This window comes from Camarhynchus parvulus, chromosome 18, assembly GCF_901933205.1.
Source record: "Camarhynchus parvulus chromosome 18, STF_HiC, whole genome shotgun sequence".
Lineage (NCBI taxonomy): Eukaryota > Metazoa > Chordata > Aves > Passeriformes > Thraupidae > Camarhynchus > Camarhynchus parvulus.
In genome coordinates this window covers 2,968,462-2,993,324 of record NC_044588.1, presented here as the reverse complement: position 1 = coordinate 2,993,324, position 24,863 = coordinate 2,968,462, and the positions used below count along the sequence as shown (strand labels likewise).

The 24,863-nt window shown below is 37.3% G+C and overlaps 1 protein-coding gene across 4 annotated transcripts in view; it reads right to left on the bottom strand.

Annotated features, from left to right (window-relative positions):
* Positions 1–24,863, bottom strand: part of CEP112 (centrosomal protein 112) — a 163,625-nt gene that overhangs the window by 115,613 nt on the left and 23,149 nt on the right. For 3 of the 4 annotated variants that reach the window (XM_030961844.1, XM_030961843.1, XM_030961841.1), the window contains 9 exons: positions 16,829–16,915; positions 14,622–14,721; positions 13,337–13,455; positions 12,220–12,363; positions 9,445–9,599; positions 9,004–9,121; positions 7,973–8,068; positions 7,119–7,178; positions 4,365–4,444 (listed from right to left, as the gene is read on the bottom strand). In XM_030961844.1, coding sequence (XP_030817704.1) covers positions 4,365–4,444; positions 7,119–7,178; positions 7,973–8,068; positions 9,004–9,121; positions 9,445–9,599; positions 12,220–12,363; positions 13,337–13,455; positions 14,622–14,721; positions 16,829–16,915 — 959 coding nt within the window. The remainder of the gene's footprint in view (positions 1–4,364; positions 4,445–7,118; positions 7,179–7,972; positions 8,069–9,003; positions 9,122–9,444; positions 9,600–12,219; positions 12,364–13,336; positions 13,456–14,621; positions 14,722–16,828; positions 16,916–24,863) is intronic. The other variant, XM_030961842.1, reaches the window with a different exon arrangement.

Below are 24,863 nucleotides of genomic sequence, written 5' to 3'. Positions count from 1 at the left end.
CTACAGCATCTGCACCTGTACAGGGGGATTTAATCTCATTTCATTTCATTATTTCATTTCATTTCATTTCATTTCATTTCATTTCATTTCATTTCATTTCATTTCTTCATTTTTCTCCTAATGTCACTTCTTAAACTTTGTTTCCTTCACACACTACAGAACTGAAGAACAAGAACTCAGGAAATCTGTACTTCAGGAGAATATGAAAATATTATTTGTGTATGAGGCAAGCAAAGCAAAAAGCATTAAATCAGATCCCATAATCCTCTCCAGTACATGAGAACTGTCACAACCTTTATCCTAAAGAAATCAACGTGGTCTGCACTTCCCACGAGGGTGACAGAGGATCACAGCCTCAAACTACCCAGGATGTTTATAATTTAGTCCAAAATCTCTCAATCTCAAGACTGACCAACTTTATGTGTCTGTGCAGCCCCAAAGGTGTGATCCCTGTCCCTGGGAGTGCCCAAGGCCAGGCTGGAACAGTGGGACAGTGGAAGGTGTCCCTGCCATGGCACGGGGTGGCATGGGATGGGTTTTAAGGTCTCTTCCAACCCAAACCATTCTGGGATTCTTTCATGACTCTGTCAAAACCAAACCACCTCAAAACTGAGCTGGTGTTGTGGTTGTAATCTTCAAAAAAAAAGGGGAATATTTTCCTACAGCAAATATGTATTTCCCATAGTAAACTAAAAGTGTTGAACAATCTGCTACCAAAATATAAGCAGAGGAAAATAAATATATTGAGTGAATAAACATCCAAATTCCAGAGAACAAGACACAAGAGATGATGCTGAGAGCTGTTTAACAATATTGTATAAAGTCAGCAAGACCTTTTCTTTCTCTTCCATGCAATTTCTTCAGCAGCAAATGGGTACAGATTTTTTTCCCCTCATTTATTTTCTGTTTCATTCTACTCAGTTTGTACTGTGACAAATTATATACCTCCATTTCCTACTCCTCTTCTTACTGTGAGATAAGAACAGCAGAGATTCAGCCTATTTGCAACCCACTCTCATGACACATTTTCTGCAACCAAACCACAGGGATTAGAGAAACAACCTTTCCCCCCAAGTAATTACAGAGAAGCTTTTCAAGAAAACTTTGTTCTTATAGAAATGCCATTGAAAGGACATTCTAGAAAAGCCCTTGCAGCACTTCTCAGAGGGACTTTTGCTATTAAGAAATGCCAGTGACATGCAGTGCAGAAGTAAATATAAATTTTATATCTACAAGTCACCACCACGAGTCAGGAGTGTTGGAGCAATTCTTTTGCAAAAGGTTTGCTTTTGACAGATATTTCTACCATGAACTTCAGAAGAAGAAAAAAACCTCCTGTAAACTACATAAACCCCTATTCTGTACTGAAACTGTGGCAATACTGGTGTTTTTTTTTTTTATTTTTGAAGTGAAAGATACTTTCAGAAATGTGGATTTTACTATTCCAAACAATGCCTCAAATCACTTTCATTCTGCATCAGTGTGGATATGTTTGAAACAGCAGCAGCACTGTTTGCTGTCACAGCACTGGGAAAATAATGATAATAATAACAAAAATCCCCTAAAATGCCTGCCACTTCCCTTTCTATGTGCTTGCAGCTCAGCAGCTACTCAAGATATAATCCTGTGGCCATTTCAGAATCAAAGTGCATTCAGATCAAAGTGGTTTATGAGAAATCACTGATGCACCTACTGGGTTCTGAGTTACAATTCCACAAGGCATCATTTCTATGGAAGATGCTGAACTGTATTCTCACCCACCTCTTGCAAGAAAAGGTTGTTTTCTAAAGATTTACTGGGTCTGCCTGAGGTTGGAGTTAGTTAAATTCATTCTGCAAGTATTTAAAGTAATTCAGCAAAATGAAGCATTTTTACATAAGCTATTGGATCTTATGGACTCATATTAATAGGAAAGGATTGCTAAAAAGAATAACTTTTGCAGCAATGAAAAAAAACCCATAAGGAAGCCAACCATTTCTGCCACAATAAATACCACTGCTCCTTATCTATTACCTACTTGTATATCATATAAAAGCACATATACCAAAAAATGTTAATATTGTCAAGACACAGTGGTGCTAAATGAATGGTCTGAGTTGCAGAAAGCCCTGCAGGACTGGCAGTTCCTCTGTCCTGGGCATGTGAGTCTGCTCCAGCCCTGGTCAGAAATGCAGAGCTCAGACCCAGAGCTGAAATCCCACCCAGCAGAATGTGAGCTGGGCTGGACTAGGACATTGCATTTCTTCAAATATCACCTTTTTAGGATCCTAAATCCATCCCCATGGATCTGCCAACTGCTGTCTCCAGCCAGCCAAAACCACACTAAAAAGCTAATTTTTATTTCTATTCAATTACTTATTAGGATTACTAATTCCATTATTAATCTTAAAATTAACCCCAAACCCCTGCTATAAAACAACCAAAAGAGCTGTAGTATAGAGTTTTATTAGAGTAAACTGCCTCCACAATTAAACATTTTCCATTTCAACTGGGAGAGGTATATATGGTTTAATATTAGACCTCTCTACATTATTTCCAACACCCTGAATAAAGAAAAAAAATTAAAAGAAAAAACTCAAGAGAAACCAAGTGCCATAGGAGATGGAAGTGACCCTGGGAAAAATACAATATCAAAGAATATTCTCATTTAGAGGGGACCCACAGGAGCAGCAGCAGCCTGTACTAGGAGACACTTTGAAAACCATATAGGAACTTATAGGTATATACATATAGAGCCATATAGGTATTAATCAGTTGCTGTGGGGGAAACAGCAGATTATTTTTAGCCTTTGAACAGCCCCCAGGGCTCTTCAATCCCAGGAGCTGACCCATGCCCAGTTTTGGCCAAAGATTGACCCACAGGAAATACAAGGCTGGGCCTGAACTCTGCCAACATTGTTTTAATTCGTGGCCCTTGGAGCATCACCAGCACTTTGGGCTCTTAAAATTGAATCTTTCAAATCCTGACTCCATCTCCAAGCTACACCTAAGCTTAAATCCAGCCAAGGAATATCTGAAATAACTGAGGATGTCCTGAGCTCCTCAGGTTCCAAATGCCCAGCACTTCCCAGATCCAGCCTGGAGAGAATTCCCTCTGCACCCACGTGGGGATCAACCCTGGGCTGCAAAGCCAGACTGCTTTTATTAACATAAGTGCAGACTGACACATTATTTGAAAGATATGGAAGAAAATTAATGCAGCTTCATTATCAACAAATCAGATGGTAAAATACTAAAAGATTGAGTGCAGTTGATAATGGTTCAACCTCCCCAAAATTATAAATAATAGTCAATGTAAAGAATTTAAAGATTAAAAGCTGGAGTTTTTATTAATGTCTGCAGTGATTTAAGATAGTCTCTATTTATGCCAAATACCTCAGAGATTATAGAAATAAAGAAATACAGACTTCAGCCTTGTCACTTTTATGGAATGAAAGTATCTTTACTTGCCTCTCCCAGCCTAGATAAGGTACATTGTGATATTAAACTGAATACTTTCAACAAATAACTTCTGGTTTGTTTCAGAATAATCTATTTCCCCTAGAAATTACTTCCACAGCTTTGACTTTTAACTGGATTAACACATGGAAAGAATAATTTACATAATCAAAAATGGAAGGAGCATAGCAAGAGTTGATCTTGTCCTACGTGCATCTGCTGTACATAAACCACTGCCTTGCTCAGAAAACATCAAACTTGGTGCATCCTGATTAGCTGTTCATGGACAAAGTCAGCAAAAAAACCTGTTCCAAGTTAGTCAAGGAAAACTGTTTGCTACAGAGCATTTCCCCCAGCTTTAGATCCACATGAAGAACAAGCACTCCCACAAAGAAGTGTTGTATCAGAGAAAAAAATCTGCATTAGACTTGTATTTGTGGATATTAAAGATAAAATATAAAATCAGACGCATCATCTACTAAATTAAATGTATTTTAAGTAAACACACCTTTCAAATTTATTCCATTTTCTAGAAGACCCCAAAGCAACAAGTCTTTAGTTTTAGTTTTTAGTTATTTACTTCCTATGAATAAACTCTGAATTGAACCTGGGCCCATTTATTTGAGAGAGCAAGACCAGCTGACATCATTAACTCTACTTATTTTAATTAATTCTCATTAATTCTATTTTTTTCCTACCACTTAAAAGTCAACAAGTTTGGGTGAGTTGGTTCTTACTTTAGTTTTTTCATTTTTCTGGTTGATCAGAACACTGAAGGTGCAGCTTTAATACGGGAAAGAACTATAGGAGGGCAGTTAGACGATATAAAGCATAAGTTTATTTAATAAATAAATATTAATAAATAAATATTTAAAAATATTTAAAAATACCACAGTTGGTTCAAGAATTATTGCACATTCACTTACTTCAGAGCCTGTTCGAGGTGGCAAATTTTCTTTTGAGCATTCCCTTTTTCTTTATCCAGATCACTCCTAATGCCATTAATCTGCCATTTAAAGAAAAAAACACCATACATTTTAGCCAAAACAGTGTCTGAGTTAAAATAAATCAATGTTATTTTAAATTCTAAAAACTATTTATTTGCATGTTCCTTTTCCACTGATCCAGACAACCATCCATGGATTTCTAAAATTATGTGAAATGCAAAAGCAGAGATTAACAGAGAGATGAAGTATGGGAATGTAGCCAATGAGCTATTTTCCTTCTCAAAGTGAATATTACTGTCTAGAATAAAGAAATATCAGTAATTACATAAAAAAGGAACTAGATTTTCTTCAGGTAAGAACAGAAAAGCAGATAGGAAACTGCCTAAAATAGTGATCTGTATTCTCTGAGGTGCAAATTTGTGACCACCCACAGTGAATCACTTCTGATCAGTTCTTACAATAAAAGATATCAAACATAAAAAGATAAACTTCCTAAAGAATAATAATAATAGAATAATAATTATAGACTAATAATATAGAATAATATATATTATTACTAATATTATTACTAAGGAATTATAGTATTTATATTATAGGAATTTATATTATTCCTAAAGAATAATAATCATAGAATAATAATAATTAGCAATAATAATCCTAAAAATAGTTACAAAACCCCTTGAATTTGGCAACTTCCCAGGTGTGGTCCAAACCACAAGTTTTTGTAATTTTTTTTGCCAAGAACAGGTTAAGTCCAAGAGTTTGTACACAATCCAAGAGTTGTATTGCTTTAGAATTGCTTAAGGAACAACATGGAGATGGGAGATATGGGAAATCCTTTATCCACCTACAGTCATTTGTAATGAAAAGAAATACAAAATAAAAGTAAAGAGAAGAAATAAAATAAAATTAAAAAATAAAATAAAATATAAAATAAAAATAAAATAATAGAAAATAAAAAAAATAAAAATAAAATAAAATAAAAATTAAAAATTTTTTTTTTTAAAAAAGTGTTTACTAAGTGTGTAGGCCAGTGAAAAAACAAATCCAGAGATTCTCTGCTGGGAGCAGTTCCATGGAGGTGTTCACTCCAGGAACACTTAGTTGGGTTCCAAGAGCCTCAAATCCATGAGTTGTCTATTAGAGAATGAAGAAGCCACTTCCAAACCTGGTAAAATTCTGTATATTCAACAGGTGGCTTGGGAATGGCTGTCAGGAATAATCTGTCACTCTCCTGATGCTGAGCTGAACGTTTGGAAAACAAGCAGTGGATTATTTATAAAAAGCAGGTGTTTCCTTGGCTTGTAAAGCCATTTAGCCTAACTGGTTCCTGATCCAGCAGATAAGCACATTTAATCAAACAGTGACATTTAAGGTTCCTACCTATGATTTGTTTGATGTTTAAGTATCCTCAGAGGCAACAGCCACTGCAGACTCATAAAGATTATTAGATAATGGGTAGGTTTTTAAGTGAACAGATTGCAGCAGAGACTTCACGATTCCTTTACTTGTTTTAGTATTTTATGGGCCAATCCATCCTGGTTTATGGATTTATACCCATAGATTATTCACTGGTATTTTTCTTCTCGTCCTTTCTCAAAGATTTGAGCTTGAAAACAGTTACACCAGGATTTATGAGATGCTGTCAAGTTATCTATAAAAAGAAAGGTTCTGCTTCCTTGTTTGCTGATGCAGAATTCCAACTTCCCTCCCTGGGCTCACTGGTTGGAGGCACTGCTGACAAACTCTCAGTCCATGCTTAGGAGCTTTCTACCAAAAGATCCTCAAACCTCAGTCAAATTGTGCCAATATATTTTTATTTTGGCCTGCAAATCACTCAAATCCTGGATTTTTCTTGAGTTCAACATTTATAAAACCCAAGATTTGACTAAAAAGACAAATGTAAGCTAGGTTTAAACCAAGGCAGATCCTGGAACAAAGAATGTTTTGACTTCAAGTCAGCAGAAGGAACTAACTCAAACCAAAACCTCTCTACAATTCATGTCACAAGTGCCATTACCAAGTGACAAGTAGCTGGGATCACAATCCATTATTTTATGTTATAAATTTGCCACATTTGGCAATGATATGTTTGAGTAACACATCCTTTCAATTAAACAGGCATCTAAGGCACCCTCTGGCTGCACATGAGTTGCACATATAATGTCACTAAAATTGAAGTTTAATTTGAAGCCTATTGATGTTCTGAGTCTAAAAGAGCAGGCAGGATTTGCAAAGTGCTTTAAGATGAAGTGTTTCTGATGAAAATTACAGTTTTTACTTTAAGTTTCTGCTGTAAAAACGATGCCTGTTGACAATATCTAGAGAACACGTGGAGAGGGATGGAATGGAGATACCCTGGGGGAAAAGGAGTGTGGGAGAACACATGAGCACTGGCAGAGGTCAGGCCAGGCTTCATTCAGTTCATTTTCCTTTCAATAACAGCAGCTGCCACCACAAGCAGTGTACACACACAGGACAGGCTTCCAGGGCCACTTTTTTGGGAATTCCATCCCATCCCCTGGTAACAGGTTCCTAAAATCAGAGGTGATATCCCTGTTCTTAAACAGTTGTGCTTAAAATCTTATTTGATTTTGTCCAGTTATTTTTTCTAAACCTTGTGAAGTGCTTGGATTCCCAAATTTAATATTTGGGGGTTTCAAAATTTCAACCTTTAAGTCCTGTACAGAGCAAAATTGTGCAGAAGATGGGAGATTTTCCTGGAAATATTACCTGTTTCTCATACACACGCTGCATGCGAAGCTTGTCCTGCTGAACCTTGTATTCTTGTTCCTGCAGAGGAAAAGATGTATATTCTAAATCAAAAAATCCCATTTTTCTTCCATTTCAGAGCATTCATCAAACATAGACATTAGCTATCATATAGAACAGTTCATAACAAAATAAAAACCCACTTTATATCATCATGAAAAAATTCTCTGACATAGAAGAGAATTTAACCAACACCAAATAACACAACTACCTCCAAAGTCATGATTCATGTTTGCTAAAGAGAAACAGCAACTTGTTCTCCTGAGCTATTAAAATGCCATTCTGTACTATATCAACTGTGAAATGAAAGACATTGCAAGAAAAGTAGATGCCAAAACTCAAGCAGGACTGATACATGATACAGATGTGGAACTCATTACCCTGAGATAGAAGGATTAATTTAAATGCCTACAGGAAGACAGAATATTGAACTGAACTATTAAACAGTGCAAATTAAAAACAATTTTGAAACTTTAAAAATGTGTACAGTTTACGAGAAAAAAAAAGATATTCATCATTCTTTGTCAGGCTTCTTTGCAATCCACCAACAGAGATTTAAACTCTTTTATTTAACATGTGAACTACAAGAAACAGTCAGAAAACTTCTGTGAAAATTCTGCTCTTACCTCTCTTTTAGCCATGCTTTTTAAATCAACTTTTAACCGTATGTGAAATTTCATATATTTCCATTCATAAAACAGAAACAAGCAAGCACAGTATATAGAAGTACATTTAAGGATGGATATCTAAACATTTATATCATCAAATAAAGTAAAAAGAGTTGGTCATTTCTGAGAAAGAAAGTCAGGGCTCACCCTCAGCTGTTGCTTCCTTTGATGTTCAGCGTCTTGCAATTGTTGTTTCAGCAGAGCCGTTTCACGGCGTAATTCTGCAATCACATCACATGTCTGCTGGGATTTAACAGAAAATGCAGTTTTTGTCTTGGACTCCTCATTAGCTCTTTTGCATTTTTCATTTTATTTCTCTAAAGTTTCCAGAAACTGGAAAAAGTATCAACTTGGGAGAAAAAACCTGTATGAGTTTACGGCTCTGGATGCGTCAGTTTGGGCCCTCTGGTGAGGTAGAAATGGAAACAACAGCACAAAAAAACACCCCTAATAATAAAAATCCCTACTAAAATCTACTAAAAATTGGTAGAAAGAAAAATACCTTGTAAATGAAATGGAGTAAAGTATCATCAAAGCTCAGACAATTTCAACAAATAAACACCAAACACCCCACTTGTGCTATGGCTCTATGGATTAATAAATGGTATTTAAAACTTGAGTCTTTTCTACAATTATTTAACTTTAAAATCACTTTAATTATGTACCATCTCTGTACCTATGCATATTGGTAGATATCAACCTGACAGATGCTTTTCCAGAAACAAACCAGAGTTATTACATTTTGGGTGAAATCTACACTTGCAAAATATAAAATTATTTCCTTAAACACATAAATATTTAACACAATGTTCAATACTATGAGGCCTGCAGGACTATTTTTTTCTGGAAAAAATATTTTCTGTCATGGAAGAAATTAAGTCTTCAAGGGTGTATCCAGAATTTTTACAGGAGCACAAACAAAATCGGGATATTAATTGTACCTTATTTGAATCAGCTGTAAAATACACACACACCAGAATGACCAACCAACTTCAGATGATTTTTCAGTCACATTTGGGAATGAAAAATTAAATCCCAATTTTATTTAAATTCACAGTCATGACTAACTCAGGGAACTCAGCAATTACTTGGATTTATTCATAAGCATCATATTGATAGTGAGGAGAACACTTAAGAAATAAACCCCATTTTCCTGCCTGTTACACCTGGCAGCATACCTGAGCTTGTTCCTGCTTCAGAAAATCTCTATCAACATCAAATTTACTTTGTAGTTGCTGAAGGTTCTCCTTGTATTCCTGCATAATCTGGTCCTTGTCTTTCTGAAGTAACTTGTACCTACACGGAGCAAGCAAACAGAATATGGAAATTGCTTTCAGATTTTGGCATTTTACCTGCTCAGTATCAATTCCACGGAGTCTGCACGTCTGCCACGTGCTCTTGTCACAGAATGAGCTGCTCATAAATAATGGAAAGGTAAGACACTCCTCAAGGTGGTCATTTGGGTCACTTTAAATGAGTTTGACACCAATTAATATATTTTCATGAGAGTTTTCTAATGTCAAATGCCATTCAGTGTGTTCCTGGAACAAAATTAATAATATTTGCTTCTGGAAATACCATATTCTTAAAAGTTTAACTACTAATTGTTACTGAATTACCTTTCTGTCAGCTCCTGAAGTTGGGAGCAGACCTCCTGGTAGCGCAGTTCTGTCTCCGTCTTCTCCTGAGATAATTTCTGACGTTGTAAATTACTATTCTCAGCCTCAACAGTCAACTGCTGCACACGGGCCCCCAGCTTTTGGACTGTCTCGTTCTAAAAGAATAGAGAATTATTGAGAAAAGCCCAGAATCAATGAGGGAATACCCCAGTTGTTATTCAGTAGCCTTGAGCAATGAGGTTCTCTGATGATGCAGAGACACAAGAGTTACAATGGCAAAGCTGTCATCAATCCTGACAGTAAATTCTATACTGTATATAGAAATAAATATATCTTCAAAATGTGGGTGTTTATTCCCCCTCAAAGTGACATCTCTTCTCCCTTACACAGAACAGCATATGCAACTGATTTCTAAATTACAAATCCTTTCAAATGGGAGAAAAAACAATATTTCAATGGAAAACCACAATGGATGATAATATATACAAAGCACTTTTAGACTTTCCAGAAATCTCATTGCAGTAACTTTCAGTAAATTACAAGCATCTCTCAAAAGTTGTATCTTTTTCCTGGAACTTCATCTTGCAATATAAACAAATGTAAAAATGAACAGAATAAGGACAGGCAGGTAGCATGAGACTACTCTAGGCCTTCCCATTCTTCCCTAAATTTATGGTAATATGCAGGGAAATGAGGGAAGAATTCCTCAGGAGGCTGGGGTCAGAAAATCAGACCCAGAATAGGTATCAGAGTTCTTTTTATATTAATGAAGGCCTGAAGATGAGGGAAGTGGAACAGAAATTTCCCCCACTCTTAAAGTAAAATAAAACCCCAACTATCTGCCCTGTGCAGCCTCTGCCCTGACTGACACTGGAGGTGACATGAACCTGAGCCAGTGTAAGAACCTCCCACAGAGACATCACCTGAATGGCCACCTGAGCTCTGGCCAGTGGCCACAGAGATTTCACAGCCACAGCACAGCAAAATTCTCCATCCGTGCCAAGCTGCTCAGATTGGGTTTGGTTTTCTGGGGGAAGAGAGTTGTTTGCTTTGGGGGCTTGGGGTTTTTGTTAGTTTTGTGGTTTTCTGGGGTTTTATGTTTGGGGTTTTTTAAATAATTAAAAAAGGAGTAATTTTTAAAATACCACTGAATATAATTCCTGTCTGGCCCCATGTCCCTCAAGGAAGTTCATCCTTGTTCAGGGTACAAACCCCTCCTTATCAGCTCTATGGCATTAATGAAATGGCTCAGCCAATTCCACTTGCTAACAGCACTGGCATTCCTGACAACATGAAACTCTGAATAGGGAAACTCTGAAATACCAACAGAAAAAAAATTCAAAAATCAGGAGAGAGAAAGGAGAGAGAGAAAAAAAGAAAACTAATTTCCAGTGACAGTCTAGTCTTTCATCTTAAGCCCTGCCTTGAACTCTACCTTGTTTAATTATTAAATCAGAAGCTGCTCGGCAAGATCTGTCTAGTTTTGATGGTTCTTAAATTCAATCTTGCTGACAGACTGTGTCCATTTTTCTCTGTATTTACTGTTACCTATGACATGATCTGAATGTTAATTTTTAAATTCAACATTCATTAATAAAGGAATAAATTTTGTTTGACATTGTCTTTTCACTTATTCAATTTTCCTCATGCTTCATCCTGATGAAAAGTACAGGATGCTTTTTTGAGGTTACTTGTTAATTTTTTTGCTTTTTGCATCATTTATATAACAGGCACAAAATCCAGACTATACCTAATTACATGCTTATAATTACTCTAAAAAAGAAATGCAATCAATTAGAATAATCAATACTTATTTTAAAATCCTTTTAATGTCATCTTTCATCTAACAGAAGCATTTTCTCAGTCAAAGAAGAGGTGGGTGAGTAAAAAATCATATTTCTATGGAAATAGATGTAATATATACATGATCTACAAACCTGCAAAGACAAAAGTTCTACTAATTTTAATCAAATATTTGTAATTAAGGACTGCTTTTAAGATATCAGCGTAACATTGATTGAAGGGCTGTGCCTTGATTAATTTTATCTGGGGAGTAAAATCCTTGGTTGGACTGGCTGCCAGGACAGTGCCCTCTCCCAGGAGAGAACAGCTGCATTGCACTATTGAAAGGATGGATGCATGTGCATGAATAACAGAATCATGGGATGGTTTGGGTTGAGAGGGACCTTAAAAACCATCTGATTCCAGCCCTGCCATAGGCAGGGACATCTTCCACCATCCCAGGCTGCTCCTGTAGCATTCACATTCTCTGGAAAAATTCCTTCGCCCAGGATTTTTCTCCTGGGAAGCTGAGAAGCCTCAGAGAAAAGGAAAACAATAATTATCTCATTTGCTTCTCCTGTGTTGTGCTCATGTGGAATGTGTTTGGAGATTGTTTACCCACAGGTGATTGTTCCATTGGATTCTGCTGTGAGGTGTTTTCACTCTTTGGCCAATCAGGGCCAAGCTGTGTCAGGACTCTGGAGACAGAGTCACGAGTTTTCATTATTATCTTTTTAGCCTTCTGTAAGCATCCTTTCTGTATTCTTTAGTATAGTTTAGTATAGCATTCTGTAATATAATATAGTATTATAAAATAATAAATTAGCCTTCTGAGAACATGGAGTCAGATTCATCATTCCTCCCTGCCATGGAGGTCCCTGCAAACACAACACCATCCAACCTGGCCTTGGGCACTTCCAGTCCACTTGAACACAAACACGTGGAATTTAACATTTTAAGAGACACTTGAGAGAGGTTTACAACCAAACCTACAGTTGACTGTGTCTGTTGCAAATACTCCTCCTCCATCTTGGCCAGCCGGGCGTTGGTCTCCTCCAGCAGCTCCTGCATGTCCTCCGTGTGCTTCTTCCGGATGTTGAACTTCTCCTTCTCCATCTCAGCCACAGCATCGTGGAGCTGCACCAGAAAAAAGGCACAAAGTAACAAATGGCAGCTACAGCTAGCATTGAGAAGTGTTAAATTATTGTAGCGTATGAGTAGAATCAGTGAAAATCCCAGGGATTCACACTTCTGTCCTCTCTGAAACAAAAAGAGATCATGGTTGCCCATCCCTGGCAGTGCCCAAAGCCAGGTTGGACAGGGCTTGGAACACCCTGGCATAGTGGAAGGTGTCCCTGCCCATGACAGGGGGTGGCACTGGATGAGCTTTAAAGTCCCTTCCAACCCAAACCAGTCTGGGATTCTATGAAAACAAACAAACAAACAAACAAAAAAATGCCCAACACTGGAGCCTCAAGATCTCCACTACAAAGGACAATTTATAATTTATGATTATGACTTGCCTTTAAGAAGGTAAGAATTAAATCCAACTTAAATTCTACATGCAGGGCTGCAAAAAAATTAAATTGTACAGCAAACTCCATGAAGGGAGGTGTGTTTGTCCTTTCTGTGACCCTCCCTCTCCTGAGAGGGGGAAGCAAGACAAATACTGACAATAATCTGGACAAAAGTGACACTGTCTCACAATAAACATGCTCTTCCCTTTGCTCTGCTGCTGTCTTGAGTTGAACAATAAATAAAAATACATTGAAGAATTCATGACCCATTGCAAGACTAAGAGTTCAAAGGAATCACCGTGACAGCAGGTAGCAGCAGGTTTATCCAGATTAAAATTCCATGTCAGGTCAACCAGAAATAAACATTTCCCTAAGATCCAGAGACTTGCCAGGAGGCCAGATGAACCCCAGGGTGACCAGCTGGGTGCAAAAGCATCAGCAAAAAGAGTCTTGATTACTTCAGGAAAAAATAAAATCAGCACAAAAAACATCCCTAAAACATATTCTGTATATTTATTTTTTGAGTGACAAAATGTATTATCCCAGATAAACACTGCAGGAGTCTGTCAAAGGAGGGAAGCATTGTTCATTACCCTTTTCTCCCACTCATTGTTCAAGCAATCATTGCTTTGCTCACACATCTTCTTCAGCTCTGCAATCTGCTGCTCTTTGGCTTCTCTCACAACTTGGGACTCACGAACAAGGGTCTGAACTGTTAAAAATGGGAAAAAAATAAACAACCATTCAAGACCTTTGGGATTTTTCAGTGTTGGCAGTAGATACAACCAGTTTATGTCAGTTTTCCAACTGACCTGGCTTTCTGATGGGTTTTAGCTCTTAAATACTTAATGGATGTGCTGCTTTAAGTTGTAGCAATTAAATTCTGTGCCATTACAATGTGTTCTCTCTTTTCTACTTTGTTTACAGAATATTTCAGAGAGAGTTTTCCTTCCTAAAGGAGTAAATATACATCAGCAAAACTCTCTATAACCTCAAGAAAATAGTTATTTTAACCTGATTTTATGAGCATCATTAGGAGAAAAGTTTCTTGTGAAGGTAGAATGCCCAACATATACATGAAAATGAAGTTACCTAACTTGAATTGCAAGTGATGGCATCACCATTAGTGGGAAAAGTGGGTCCATATTCACACTTCCACTTTGCTTTGAGGATTTTCATTACCTGGAACATTGTGGGCAACTCCAATTCAACCTGTTCCAGCTAAGAGCAACCACCAGCCCACAGAGAGAAGCCCCAGATCCTTTGTCTGACAAATTCCCTTCCCAGGGAGCAGGAAACAAAATACATGGAACACTCTTCCTTTTTGTCCATAGATTACCAAACTCCTGTATTATTTTCCAGTGTGGTTCAGTCCATAGTGCAAATGGACTCCAAGGAATTCTGAAAGAAACTAACACTGAAAAACTGCTGACAAGCCACTCTGAGGGTGAGTTTTGTACTCGTGACACACTCAAAAGCACTCATGTTTGAAATTTCCTGCCGCAATAGTCTTAAAAATAACCCGCTGTGGTTTGATTAAAATGTACTGAATGTGTAAAAAAATGAACTTTGAGCCAGAGATTCCAAAAAAAATGGAAAGAAGTGGCCAAAATATTTCAGTGGCATCAAAGAAACTTTTTTTGGTGACACTCATAAAACCTGTGTTCAGTGTAATAGATCACAGGCCTCTTGGAACACTTGGGTTGGAACAGCAGAGACAACTGGACAAGAATCTCAGAATCCAAAGGAAAAAATTAAATCAAGAGCTACAAATGATGAAGAAAGGGATGTCTGCAGAAGGAACACGCAAGCCCACAGCCACAACAGAATGCAGTACAATACCACCACAAAGAAGACAACCATGAGGATAAAAATCACCTTTTTTCTCCAGTTTTCTTATCATATCCTCAGATTCTTTTTGTTTCTTTAGGTAGTTGGATTTCAGCACATCTATTTCATCATTCTTTCTATCCAAAATCTGCAGAGAAAATTCAGAATGTTTTAACCTTAGTCCAAAACATTCCAAACTATAACCAGTGAACAAGATACCTGGTCTGCAAGAAGTCCTCACGTCATGCAAGATTAAGTGATTGAACCTAAATCATTTTTCCAGCTACAAAAAAAGAACTGGTTTAGACAAATGTAGGAAAAAGCAGATTAAAAAAGGAGTTTCATGTTTTTAGGTGAGTTTTTTTTGGTTTTCCTTTAAACCTGGGCAAACCCAGTGCTGCTTTTGTTGAGTTTGGGAGTTTCATGGTGCTACTGCTGCAAATAGAAAGTATTTCCATACTTACGTTGCCTAATAGTATTTAAAAGCATCTAAAATTCTCTGCAGATTCAAGAAATATTTAAATAAGTTGGTGCACTTCATTACAGTCTTTTGTGCTTCACCAATTGAAATTCTTCACATGGATCCTAAGGAACAATGGACTGGAACAGAGCAAGTATAGGAGGGTAACTACACCCACATTTCTGTACAGGCTGAGTTTGGAAATAAAAAAGCTTGAATATTTGCACACTTTGAGATAGTATTTTAATTTAAACTTTGTGTTTAAGATAAAGATTAAAGTCGCAGAAATTTTATAACAGTGCCCCAAATCTCTTATCAAACAGAAGCTTTCATCTTAAAACAATATTACTCCATCTGCAATAAACGTTTTGTGTCTTTAAAGATTAATACGACACTATTTAACCTTCTCTAAAATATCCAACGTTATTAAACGACTTCAAAAGACGGAATTCTAACATCAATTAGGAAGGGATGACAACTCAAGGGATGAGAAAGCATTTAAACTATTTCTTATTCTCACAAAGCTGTTTCCTTTAGACTCTCAGCTTTGCGCACTGCTTCTGCTCCAAGGCCTTGAGAACAGATGAGCCAAATATGCACCTGACCAAATATTAACATCCTCTCAGGAGGCTTTGATGTGTCACAGAGTTGTGTCAACCAACTTCCTCCAAGGCTGTGACTCAGTCTTTTAGGAAACAAAGCAGAGGCTCCGAGCGATGCCGAGCTTACAGCGGGATCAGCGGGATCGGGATCAGAGCCCTGCCAGGGACACCTGGCATCTCCCAGGACTTCACCCCACCTCTAATTGTGTGGCACAGTAAAGACAAACTCAGAGAGCTGGTGCCATGTTAGTGTGGTATTCACATGCCCTCTGAACAGAGAGAAGCTGCGAGACAAGTAGAGAAGAAGGAAAACACAATTCTTATCTCGCTTGCCGTGCCTGTGTTGTGCTAAAGCAGAATGCAACATGGAGATTGTTTACCCAAAGTGAGGATGTTTTGTTCCCTTGGCCAATCAGGGCCAAGAAGTGTGTGTGTGTGTGTGGGACTGTCATGGGACAGTCACGAGAGAATCAGAGATGAGTGCAGTTCTGTGCAGTTGTGAGCAAGAGTGAGTGCATGGCAGATTCAGTTTAGATGAAATGTACATAGAATAGTATAATACAGTAATTCATTAGCCTTCTGATGATGGAGTCAGATGCATCATTGTCTCTCCTCTTCGTCAGAGTCACCTTGATTTACAATATGTTAGTACCGCAAGAATTCAGAGAGCATAAACTTTAAAAATGCAGTAACGTAAATCAAGGGGTGATTGGTGACCTGCCTCTGCTCTAAGACAGTGTCAAAACAGAGACAGGACAGCAAGCACTGCTGCTGGATGAGCCTGGATACATGTGATATATCTGTGGGTTTTCCTACTGTTATATTTTGCATTTTGTCCATAAAAAATTAATTTTGTTCACATTCTTCTCTAACACAAATGTTTCCTCACTAACAGAAAAATCACGAGTTTATGATTTCCCACTGAAGTTGTTATGCTGGCAAAATAGGTTGTCTTGTTCTAACAAACAAATTGCCTTGTATTTTCATCTCCTTTCTGCAAGTGCTTTCCCCTTCCTAAGTAAAATATTCTGCATTCCTCTCAGTTTATGCCAACTGTTACCTACAATTTGACTTCCACTGAACATTAATTGCAATTGTGAAGAAGCTAAACAACTGATAAATATTTATGATAATCGTAGTCTCTACTATTGTTTCATACACTGCTTTTGGAAAAAAGTACGAACACTTCCTACCTTTTGAACATCAGCATCGTGCTTCTGTTGTAATTTCAGTTTTTCTTCATGAAATTTACCTTCTGCTATTTTCATTTTCATTTCCAGCTTTAAAAGCAAAACAGAATAGATACATGGTTTAAATAAAGAATAAATTACACCAATGACCTTTTCACAATTTTTAATAATTCATTTATGTCTTTCAGAAGGCAATGGGAAGTCATCAACAAAGAAATCTTATGAAAAAAATCTATATTCAGTTTCTCAACATTTTCGTATTTATTCGATACAATTGTTACCAAAGATGTCATCCTACAACATTTCTTCAGAAAAATGGATTTGTAGGATGTTTTAGTTGGCAATAAACACAACTGCTACTGCCCAGAACAAGTTACCTTAATTTAAATAAACACTTAGGAATAAAACTTCAATATTTCTGTTAATATACCAAGTTTGGTAAACTCATTTTCATTTCTTCAGGCAGGTGTTACATTTACACAAAGAATGTCCTTTAGCCCAGATGCACGTTTGTTTTTGTTTGTTTTCTATTATTCACGGAGTTCACATTATAAACACATTTCCTTTTAAAGGTGACTTATGATGGGATTAAGGATTGGATCACTGAAATACATTTCCTGTTCTGCCTGTGTTTGTTCAAAGCTGTACTTGAACCCCTCCAACACAAAAATACACTGCCAATTCTTACTCAGAGTCTAAGTTTCCATCTTTCAAGTATTTTTGAATCTCCTGCATGTTAAAGGCAGTCTTCAGAACAGCTATGAGAGGAATTTCAATCTCTCAGGCTTTTCTAGAAACCAAAAGTGACACCTTGAGTTCAGACTCAGGCTGTTCCACTGCTACATTTATTAACAGTCACTGTTCAGAAAGCAAAGTGGACTGAAAAGCTTTTCCAGAAGACAGACCCTGATCCCCCTCACTTTAGAAAGGGAGCACCAAACCCCCTCCAGGAGATGACTCTAAGTGGTCTTTGGCCAACAGAAAACCTTGTGTTTGACTTTTGGGTGTTCTGAAAGGTGCCGAGGTGCCCCCACCTTGACACTGCACTCCCATCACCATCCAGCCACTTCCAGCTCTCACATTTTTATTTAGCTCAACTCAGAACCTGACTTGTAATATCCCAACTCACAAACTCCACACGAATTAACAGCATTATTCATTCTGCCTTTATTTTCCATGCCCTTGACTCATCAAAAGTTGCCATTCAAGCATGAGTCTTCACCTCACACAAACACTAAACACTACAAATTATTCATTTTTTATATGACTCATTTGTCTTACAGGTTTGTTGGCACTTGAAAACATCACAACGTTATCATGACTTGAAAATGTGAGCTACAAAAACCCAACTCAACTCAAAAATCCTCTGCAGGAAACACAGAAGGCTCCTCAAGAAGAGAAAAGAGAAGGAAGAGCAGAAAATTGTTTAATTTTCTGAACTCATCAACTGGTAAGCTGCACCCAACAACCCCTTATTACACCACAGATAAAGAAATCCATCTCCCAACTGTTTGCACACAGACTTATGCAAATTAGTGGAGGAGGAAAAAAATTAGGTTGACAATTAATCCAAAGAAAATAAATCATATTCCCAGCTGTCAGCCAACACTTTCATCTTCCCAAAATAAGCATTATGATAAAAGTGCATCTTCTATCCATGAAATCTACACATATGTATATATGAAAAGAAATATATGCATATATCACTGCAACAAAGTGACATTACAGAAGAAAATCTTAGTACCAGGTGATGAATAAGTGTTGATTTAATAAAAAGAGCACAGTAATCCACTTCCAGACAGACAGCTTGTGAACATGCCATAAATAAATATGAAGGTCTCATAACAACACAAATACCAGAAACTAAATATGAAAGAGACTCCAATCTACTTGAATTACATTAAAAGCTTATGAATGATTGAGGTGCAGCTACTGCCCTCACACAGCTACTAAATCCACCCAAATTACATTTAAAACTCATTAATAATGTCAGAATGTCTTGGCTGATAGAAATGAATCCTTGGTGGTTTGTATCAGCCAAGAGCTGGTCGAGGTTTTATTCTTCTGTACATTGAAATAATACAAAAATAAATCAAAATCGAGAATTTCACTCAGATTAAAGATGGACATACATATTTTCATGTGCTCCTGATTGTTCTCAGCCACAGGATGTTTTCCCCCAGGCTGACAACAGAACTCCCCGTACTTGACGCTGGTTCCCACTTCTCATTAATCTTCCCCTTAGCACCACCCTCGCACTTGCACCAGTTCCCATCAATTTTAGCTCATTAATTCACTACACCCCTTCCACCAGAACAGCCATCTCTTAAAATGTCACAGTTCTGGGACTGCTTTCCCAAAAGAAGAACTAATTGCTACCAAACAACTGGAAAAACGTGTCCAAGATACAGAAATCAGCCCTTAATGAATGTAAGCACTCTAATAACAAAGTAGGTTGCTTTTCCTCTGAGTATTAGAAAAAAAATAATTTTAAAAAGGTGAAAAATCACAAAGATCAACTCCTCATCAGGTGAGGGCTAAAAAGGGGACACCTTGAAAAGTACTCAAGGTCCTCAACTTCTATAAACTTCATTAAGTTTCAGCACCTCAGACACTTTTCTGCCCCATCTGCTTCATCCACAATTTTCCTAATTTTTAGGAATCATTGCTTTGCTCACACATCTTCAGCTCCACAATCTGAGATAAAAAATTTCTAATTTTATCTCTACATATAAAGAAATGTGAGAAGTCCCACATTAAAGTGTCTGAAATTCAACAGTTGATGTGCATATGAAGTTTTCAGCTAGTGTTGAGAGGAAAGCTGTGTTTGTACTGAGTAACTGGTAAAAAAAAAATAAAAATCTCCAACAGCATTTAAATTTTGTAATGGTCCATAGTTCCAACCCCACATGTATCTTCATCACAACTTCTGGAAGTGTTAATTTGAGCATTTGATGTAAAAATAGTGATATATTGGTTTAAAAATCCAACACTCAATTTCTTGAGCTGAAAACTGGCAGCAAACATGAGGACAACACCACAGTGTCCTATAGCAGAGCCTGGAGGACTGGTTTCATTTCCAAATCTGCTCTTTGACCCACCCTCTCTCTGAGGCAGACTCCCAATCTCACTGCATACGTCGATAAAAATTGAGTCATGTAAACACGTTTTGTGCAGTGATCTCATGAAGGCTGGGGTGGAAGCAAAAGGGCTCAGCTCTCCCCAGCTGGGAGTGAAATGCCTCCCCTTCCATTTGAAAGCTGAAGCACATCATTAAATACTAATTTCAATCAAGGAATATATTCCAAATTAAAGCCACACCAAACTGAGGTGGAGCCTGTCCACAGAACCCAAATGTCAAATCTCAGCTTGTCCCAATTTCCTGTGGAACAGCTCTAGGTAACTGCTCCTCCACGCACTGCCCTCTGCACTTCAGCTTGACTTCATTTATTAAACACATATTAAGAAACAAAATAACTACAGCAGCACCAAAGAACTTCACAAGTTTTGGAGAAACCAGATAAAACCAACTTTTCTAAGTCGTTCACTTCGTTAAACGCAATTTACGGCGCTCGTGCTCGTTGGTTTTAAGATCTTTTATCACCAGTTAGGAGGCAGCAGAGAATATGAAATTTATGGCATGTTACCATTCAGACAAGGAAAAAAAAAGTGTAGATATTTAGCTATAGTTGGGAAGGTTGCAACTATGTATGAAACGCAGCCATTGCTGTTGGCTGAACATCATTCCTTTGGATTTCTGTCATTGTTTATCCTCCTCACAAAGAGAATGAGGCAATTAAACCCTAAGGCCATGTAAACAATACTGATGTCAAACATCTGTGCTGTCCCTGTTATTTAAAGCCATGAAGGGTGGTAGCAACAGAGCTGCTTTTATGTGCCTAGTCACACTTTCTTCCTCATTTAAAAAAACAAAACACCATCACAACCAGCAAATAGTTACCTGAAAATGGAGTTTTGGGATTTCACTGTCCTGATCCCACAGCACAGCTCAGGTGTTAGGAACATTTAATAACTGTCAGGCTTAAACTGACACAGTGTCATCTGCCACTGTCATAAATCTCCAGGGGATGGGGGAAAAGTGATCCCTCCTTTTTCATGACAGAGGACAAACATTTATCTTGTTCCCATTTACAGAAATTTGTCGAAATATTGAAATACCTGATTTAAAAGCAAATCAATAAGTGGGTTAACAATATGAATCACTGAACTGCTGCCCACTTGTCTTCATTCCAGGGCTCACCCTCAGGCCAGGGGGGATATCTTGGAGCTTTAACATCCATCAGATTGGGGTTTTTGGCTATTTGACAAAACAGAACTTGTTGCTTGCCAGGATTTTTTTTTCCAAGCCTATGAATATATGGGGGAGGGAGGGAGGAAGCGAGGAAGGGGGAGAAGGATGTAAACAATAAATGAGAACTTCAAAGTAAGAACTAACAATGCAGAACAATGACTTGTATATCTTACAGTACATGACAAAAGTTATTTGTCTTGGTGTTCTGCAGCTGCTAAAAGGAATCAGTGCACAGCACACAAAGCTTTGATATTTCCACAGAAGAAAAAGGTTTCTTAAAAAATATCAACAAACAAGTCAAACTTTCTACCAAATTGTGCTTACTCAATATTCACATGAGGAGTTAAAATAATAAATATTGATAATTTATACAGTGTTTTAAAGCATACAGGAAGGCCAAGACAGAAGAGACTGGACTTGCAAAACAGTCAAGATTTATTATAAATACACACTGACTTCAGGCTAAGGTAATTTGGGACAGTGTCTTTCACTTGGTCATTAACAAACTGTCTGATTTCATTGTGTCATTTGTGTATGACATTGTACCCTCAAAATTTTTTAAGATTAGCTTTGAGGTATATTAATACTTTCCACATTTTACAAAAAAGAGTCAGAGTATTTAAAAGAAAATCACTGGTGTGCAAAACAGGAAAAAATTATATTTCATGACAATATATTTGAAGAGAAGTTTCTACAGTAAATGTAAATTTTAATCATACTGGAACTAATCTTCCATTTTCAAATGGAATAGCTGAAAACTTTGCATTCAGTTTACAGGATATGGAAAAAACACTGTTCACTTCCCATTTCAGAAAATAAACAAACTTATAACTACATTTTGAAACAATACATCATTAACCACTCCAGTTACAGCATTGAATATCATCAATGTTTTTGTCCAATGCAATGACTGAGGTGAAATAAATGTCTTGGAAAGTCTCTGCTGCAAAGAGCTCAGGAAACCAGAGATGGACTGAAGTAAAAACAGCATTAAACAAGTGGAACAGCCAAAAATTAAAATGTAAAAAGCCCCTTTATAAACATGGCATTTTGCCCAGATTCAAAGGTCCCTCCACAAAAGTCCATGTTTATGATCTGGACTGGATTATTTGACCTAACAAACATTTATAATTCCCACCACATATCTACCCTTCTTTGTATCTTTACTCTTCAAAAACAATACAATTGCTATTTCTAGTTGCAATATTTTTACATATTACTCTTTAATAGGAAACTAGATATTCACTTAATTAAAAAATTAATATGATATTGCCCCATTCTTATAGCCAGTAAAAATTAAAGGTTTTGTGCTAAATCAAATGTTACCAGCTTCCCCCATCAAGGAAAATCTGACTTTTTAAATGACACTGAAATTAATAAAGGCTTGATACAGAGAAATAATTGAATGGCCAATTGTTCTTATTCATATGTAAATGTCATTAGGCTCTTTCAAGAGAGAACAATGTATTTTTCATGGATTTCCATGCTGGGGGTGGTGGGAAGAAGAAGAGAGAAGGAGAAACACCCAGCTCTGTATCCCAACAACTGTAATAAATGGAAATGGTATTTGTGCTCTCAAGGATGTTTTCTCTGGCCAATGAACATAACATGGATATTAGCACTACAACACATCCTGTTATTTAACAGCTTTATTTGCAGGGTCCCACTTCCACATGGAACAAATGTCTGCCACCAGTGGGAGACACTGACATCAGCAAGGACCAAAAAAAGTTCAGTATATGTTTAGAAATTCAGACAGCTTAGCCACAGCAGTATTAAATGCAATTTTATAAAAGGCAGCACAAAAATGCAAGAAGCTGTGTCTTGAGTTGCCAGCACTGAGAACTGAACCCAGCTGAATCCGTGAGCATGCAGAAATCACAGAGGTTTCAGAGGGATTTAGGGAAATATGAATACAATGAAAGGCAGCACTTGAGAATTTCATGGAATTCTGCACAGGGCCCAGTCCAGTGAATGAGTCTGAATACAGAGTCACCAACACTGACTTCTTCTCCTCAGTGCTATTCCTCTCGTTTTTATGCTGCATTTTAGCAGCTACTGAACTTTTCATACTCATTCCAAGATCTCCTAAACCAGCCACTAAAACTGTACTCCCACCTTCTTTTCACCAGTAGAAATAACAGTGTACAGCACCTACTTTTTCTAGTCAATGTCTTTTCTCCCTCAAAAATCAGAATCTGTACTTAAAAAAAAATCAGACTTTCTTCCTCTATTTTTTTTTAAAGAGAGACACACTTTGAGGCAGAGATTAATCATGCAGCAAAAGATTAATTCCCAGCTGCTTGGCAACCATCTGGACATTCTACTGGTTAAAACACTAGTTTGAATTGCTAACCTACCCCTTTGATCTTTCTCAATGTCTCCAGCCCATATGTGCAATAATTAAAGACATAGTTCACAAACTATCGCAAAAAATTAAATAAATAAATAACTGTACATGTACATCTAGATCTCCACAAGCAGCCTGACTGGTATCAGGAATTATAAATCAGCAGCCAGTTTATGAAAACATGTCTCATCTTGACATCCACTGTGTGTCTCACACCAGTCGAGCAATAAAATAAGGTTTGGGGTTTATTACACTACATTCTGATGAGTTATCAAAGCAAGGCAGGATGTGACTTCCTCACAAGGAACACAACGGACAACTTGCACATGTTTTTGGGAGCAGGACATTAATCAGGCAGGAATTATGTTAGCAGCAGTCAGGATTGCTGTGATTTTAAATATGAACGAACAGATTCCTGCTCAGGACGATTACTCAGTGGTGAGAATCAGTTTACAACTGGATTCCCCAGATAAATCACACCCTGCATTCAAAACAGACACAGGGGTTGTGGAGAGAAGGAGAAAATTCAAATGAACCAGAAAATAGTTGCTGTCACTGCCTGGAATATTTTCAAGGGGAAATAAAACAGTGTTTTCAGAAGCAAGTTGTCGCAAGGAAAAAAAGTTACAGAAAAGTGAAAATCACAATGAAAGGCATAATTATGTCATATCTGCCTTTTCTTGCCCCCTCATGTGGGTCACACTTGTGTGAACAGTAAGCAACACATGTTCTTACATTTTAACAAGAATTAAAAACCAGAATTAAAAACCTTAACAATCATTACCCTTGGAAATCAGCATGACATTTGTGAGCAGAAGTATGGCTTGGACAGTCCACAGTGAACAGGATGACAAAAGAAGGGGAACAGCAAAGAAAGAGAACTGGAAGAACAGAGGGATAATAAGAAAAAAAAATTCCAACACACGAAGCTCCAGTTATTATAAGGCTCAGTTTTTGGGCCCACTCAAGTGCTTTCAGAAAGTTCATTAGAACCACTCTCCTCCTGTTATTAAAAAGCACAAACAGCCCCAGCACATCTAAGGAGGTTTCTTGAGCTGCATCCAGCTCTCCTGATTCCATACACAGATGTTTATATATCCACCTACCAAGATCTAAACTCTAGAGACACACACAGACATGAGCACACACTTTTAATTCAATATATTACACAAAAGAACAATACTGATATATTTTTTACCATCCTTGGAAGTTACGAACAAAAATATTTCTTTTTAATGAGGAAAAAATATAAAATCCATGATGTAGCTAAAGACACAATAATGTTAATTTTACAGTGGTTTAATTACAAGAGTCCCTGGTTTAGGATACTGTCTCCATATTGGGTTTATTTATTGCTCATATTTGGCATGAATTTC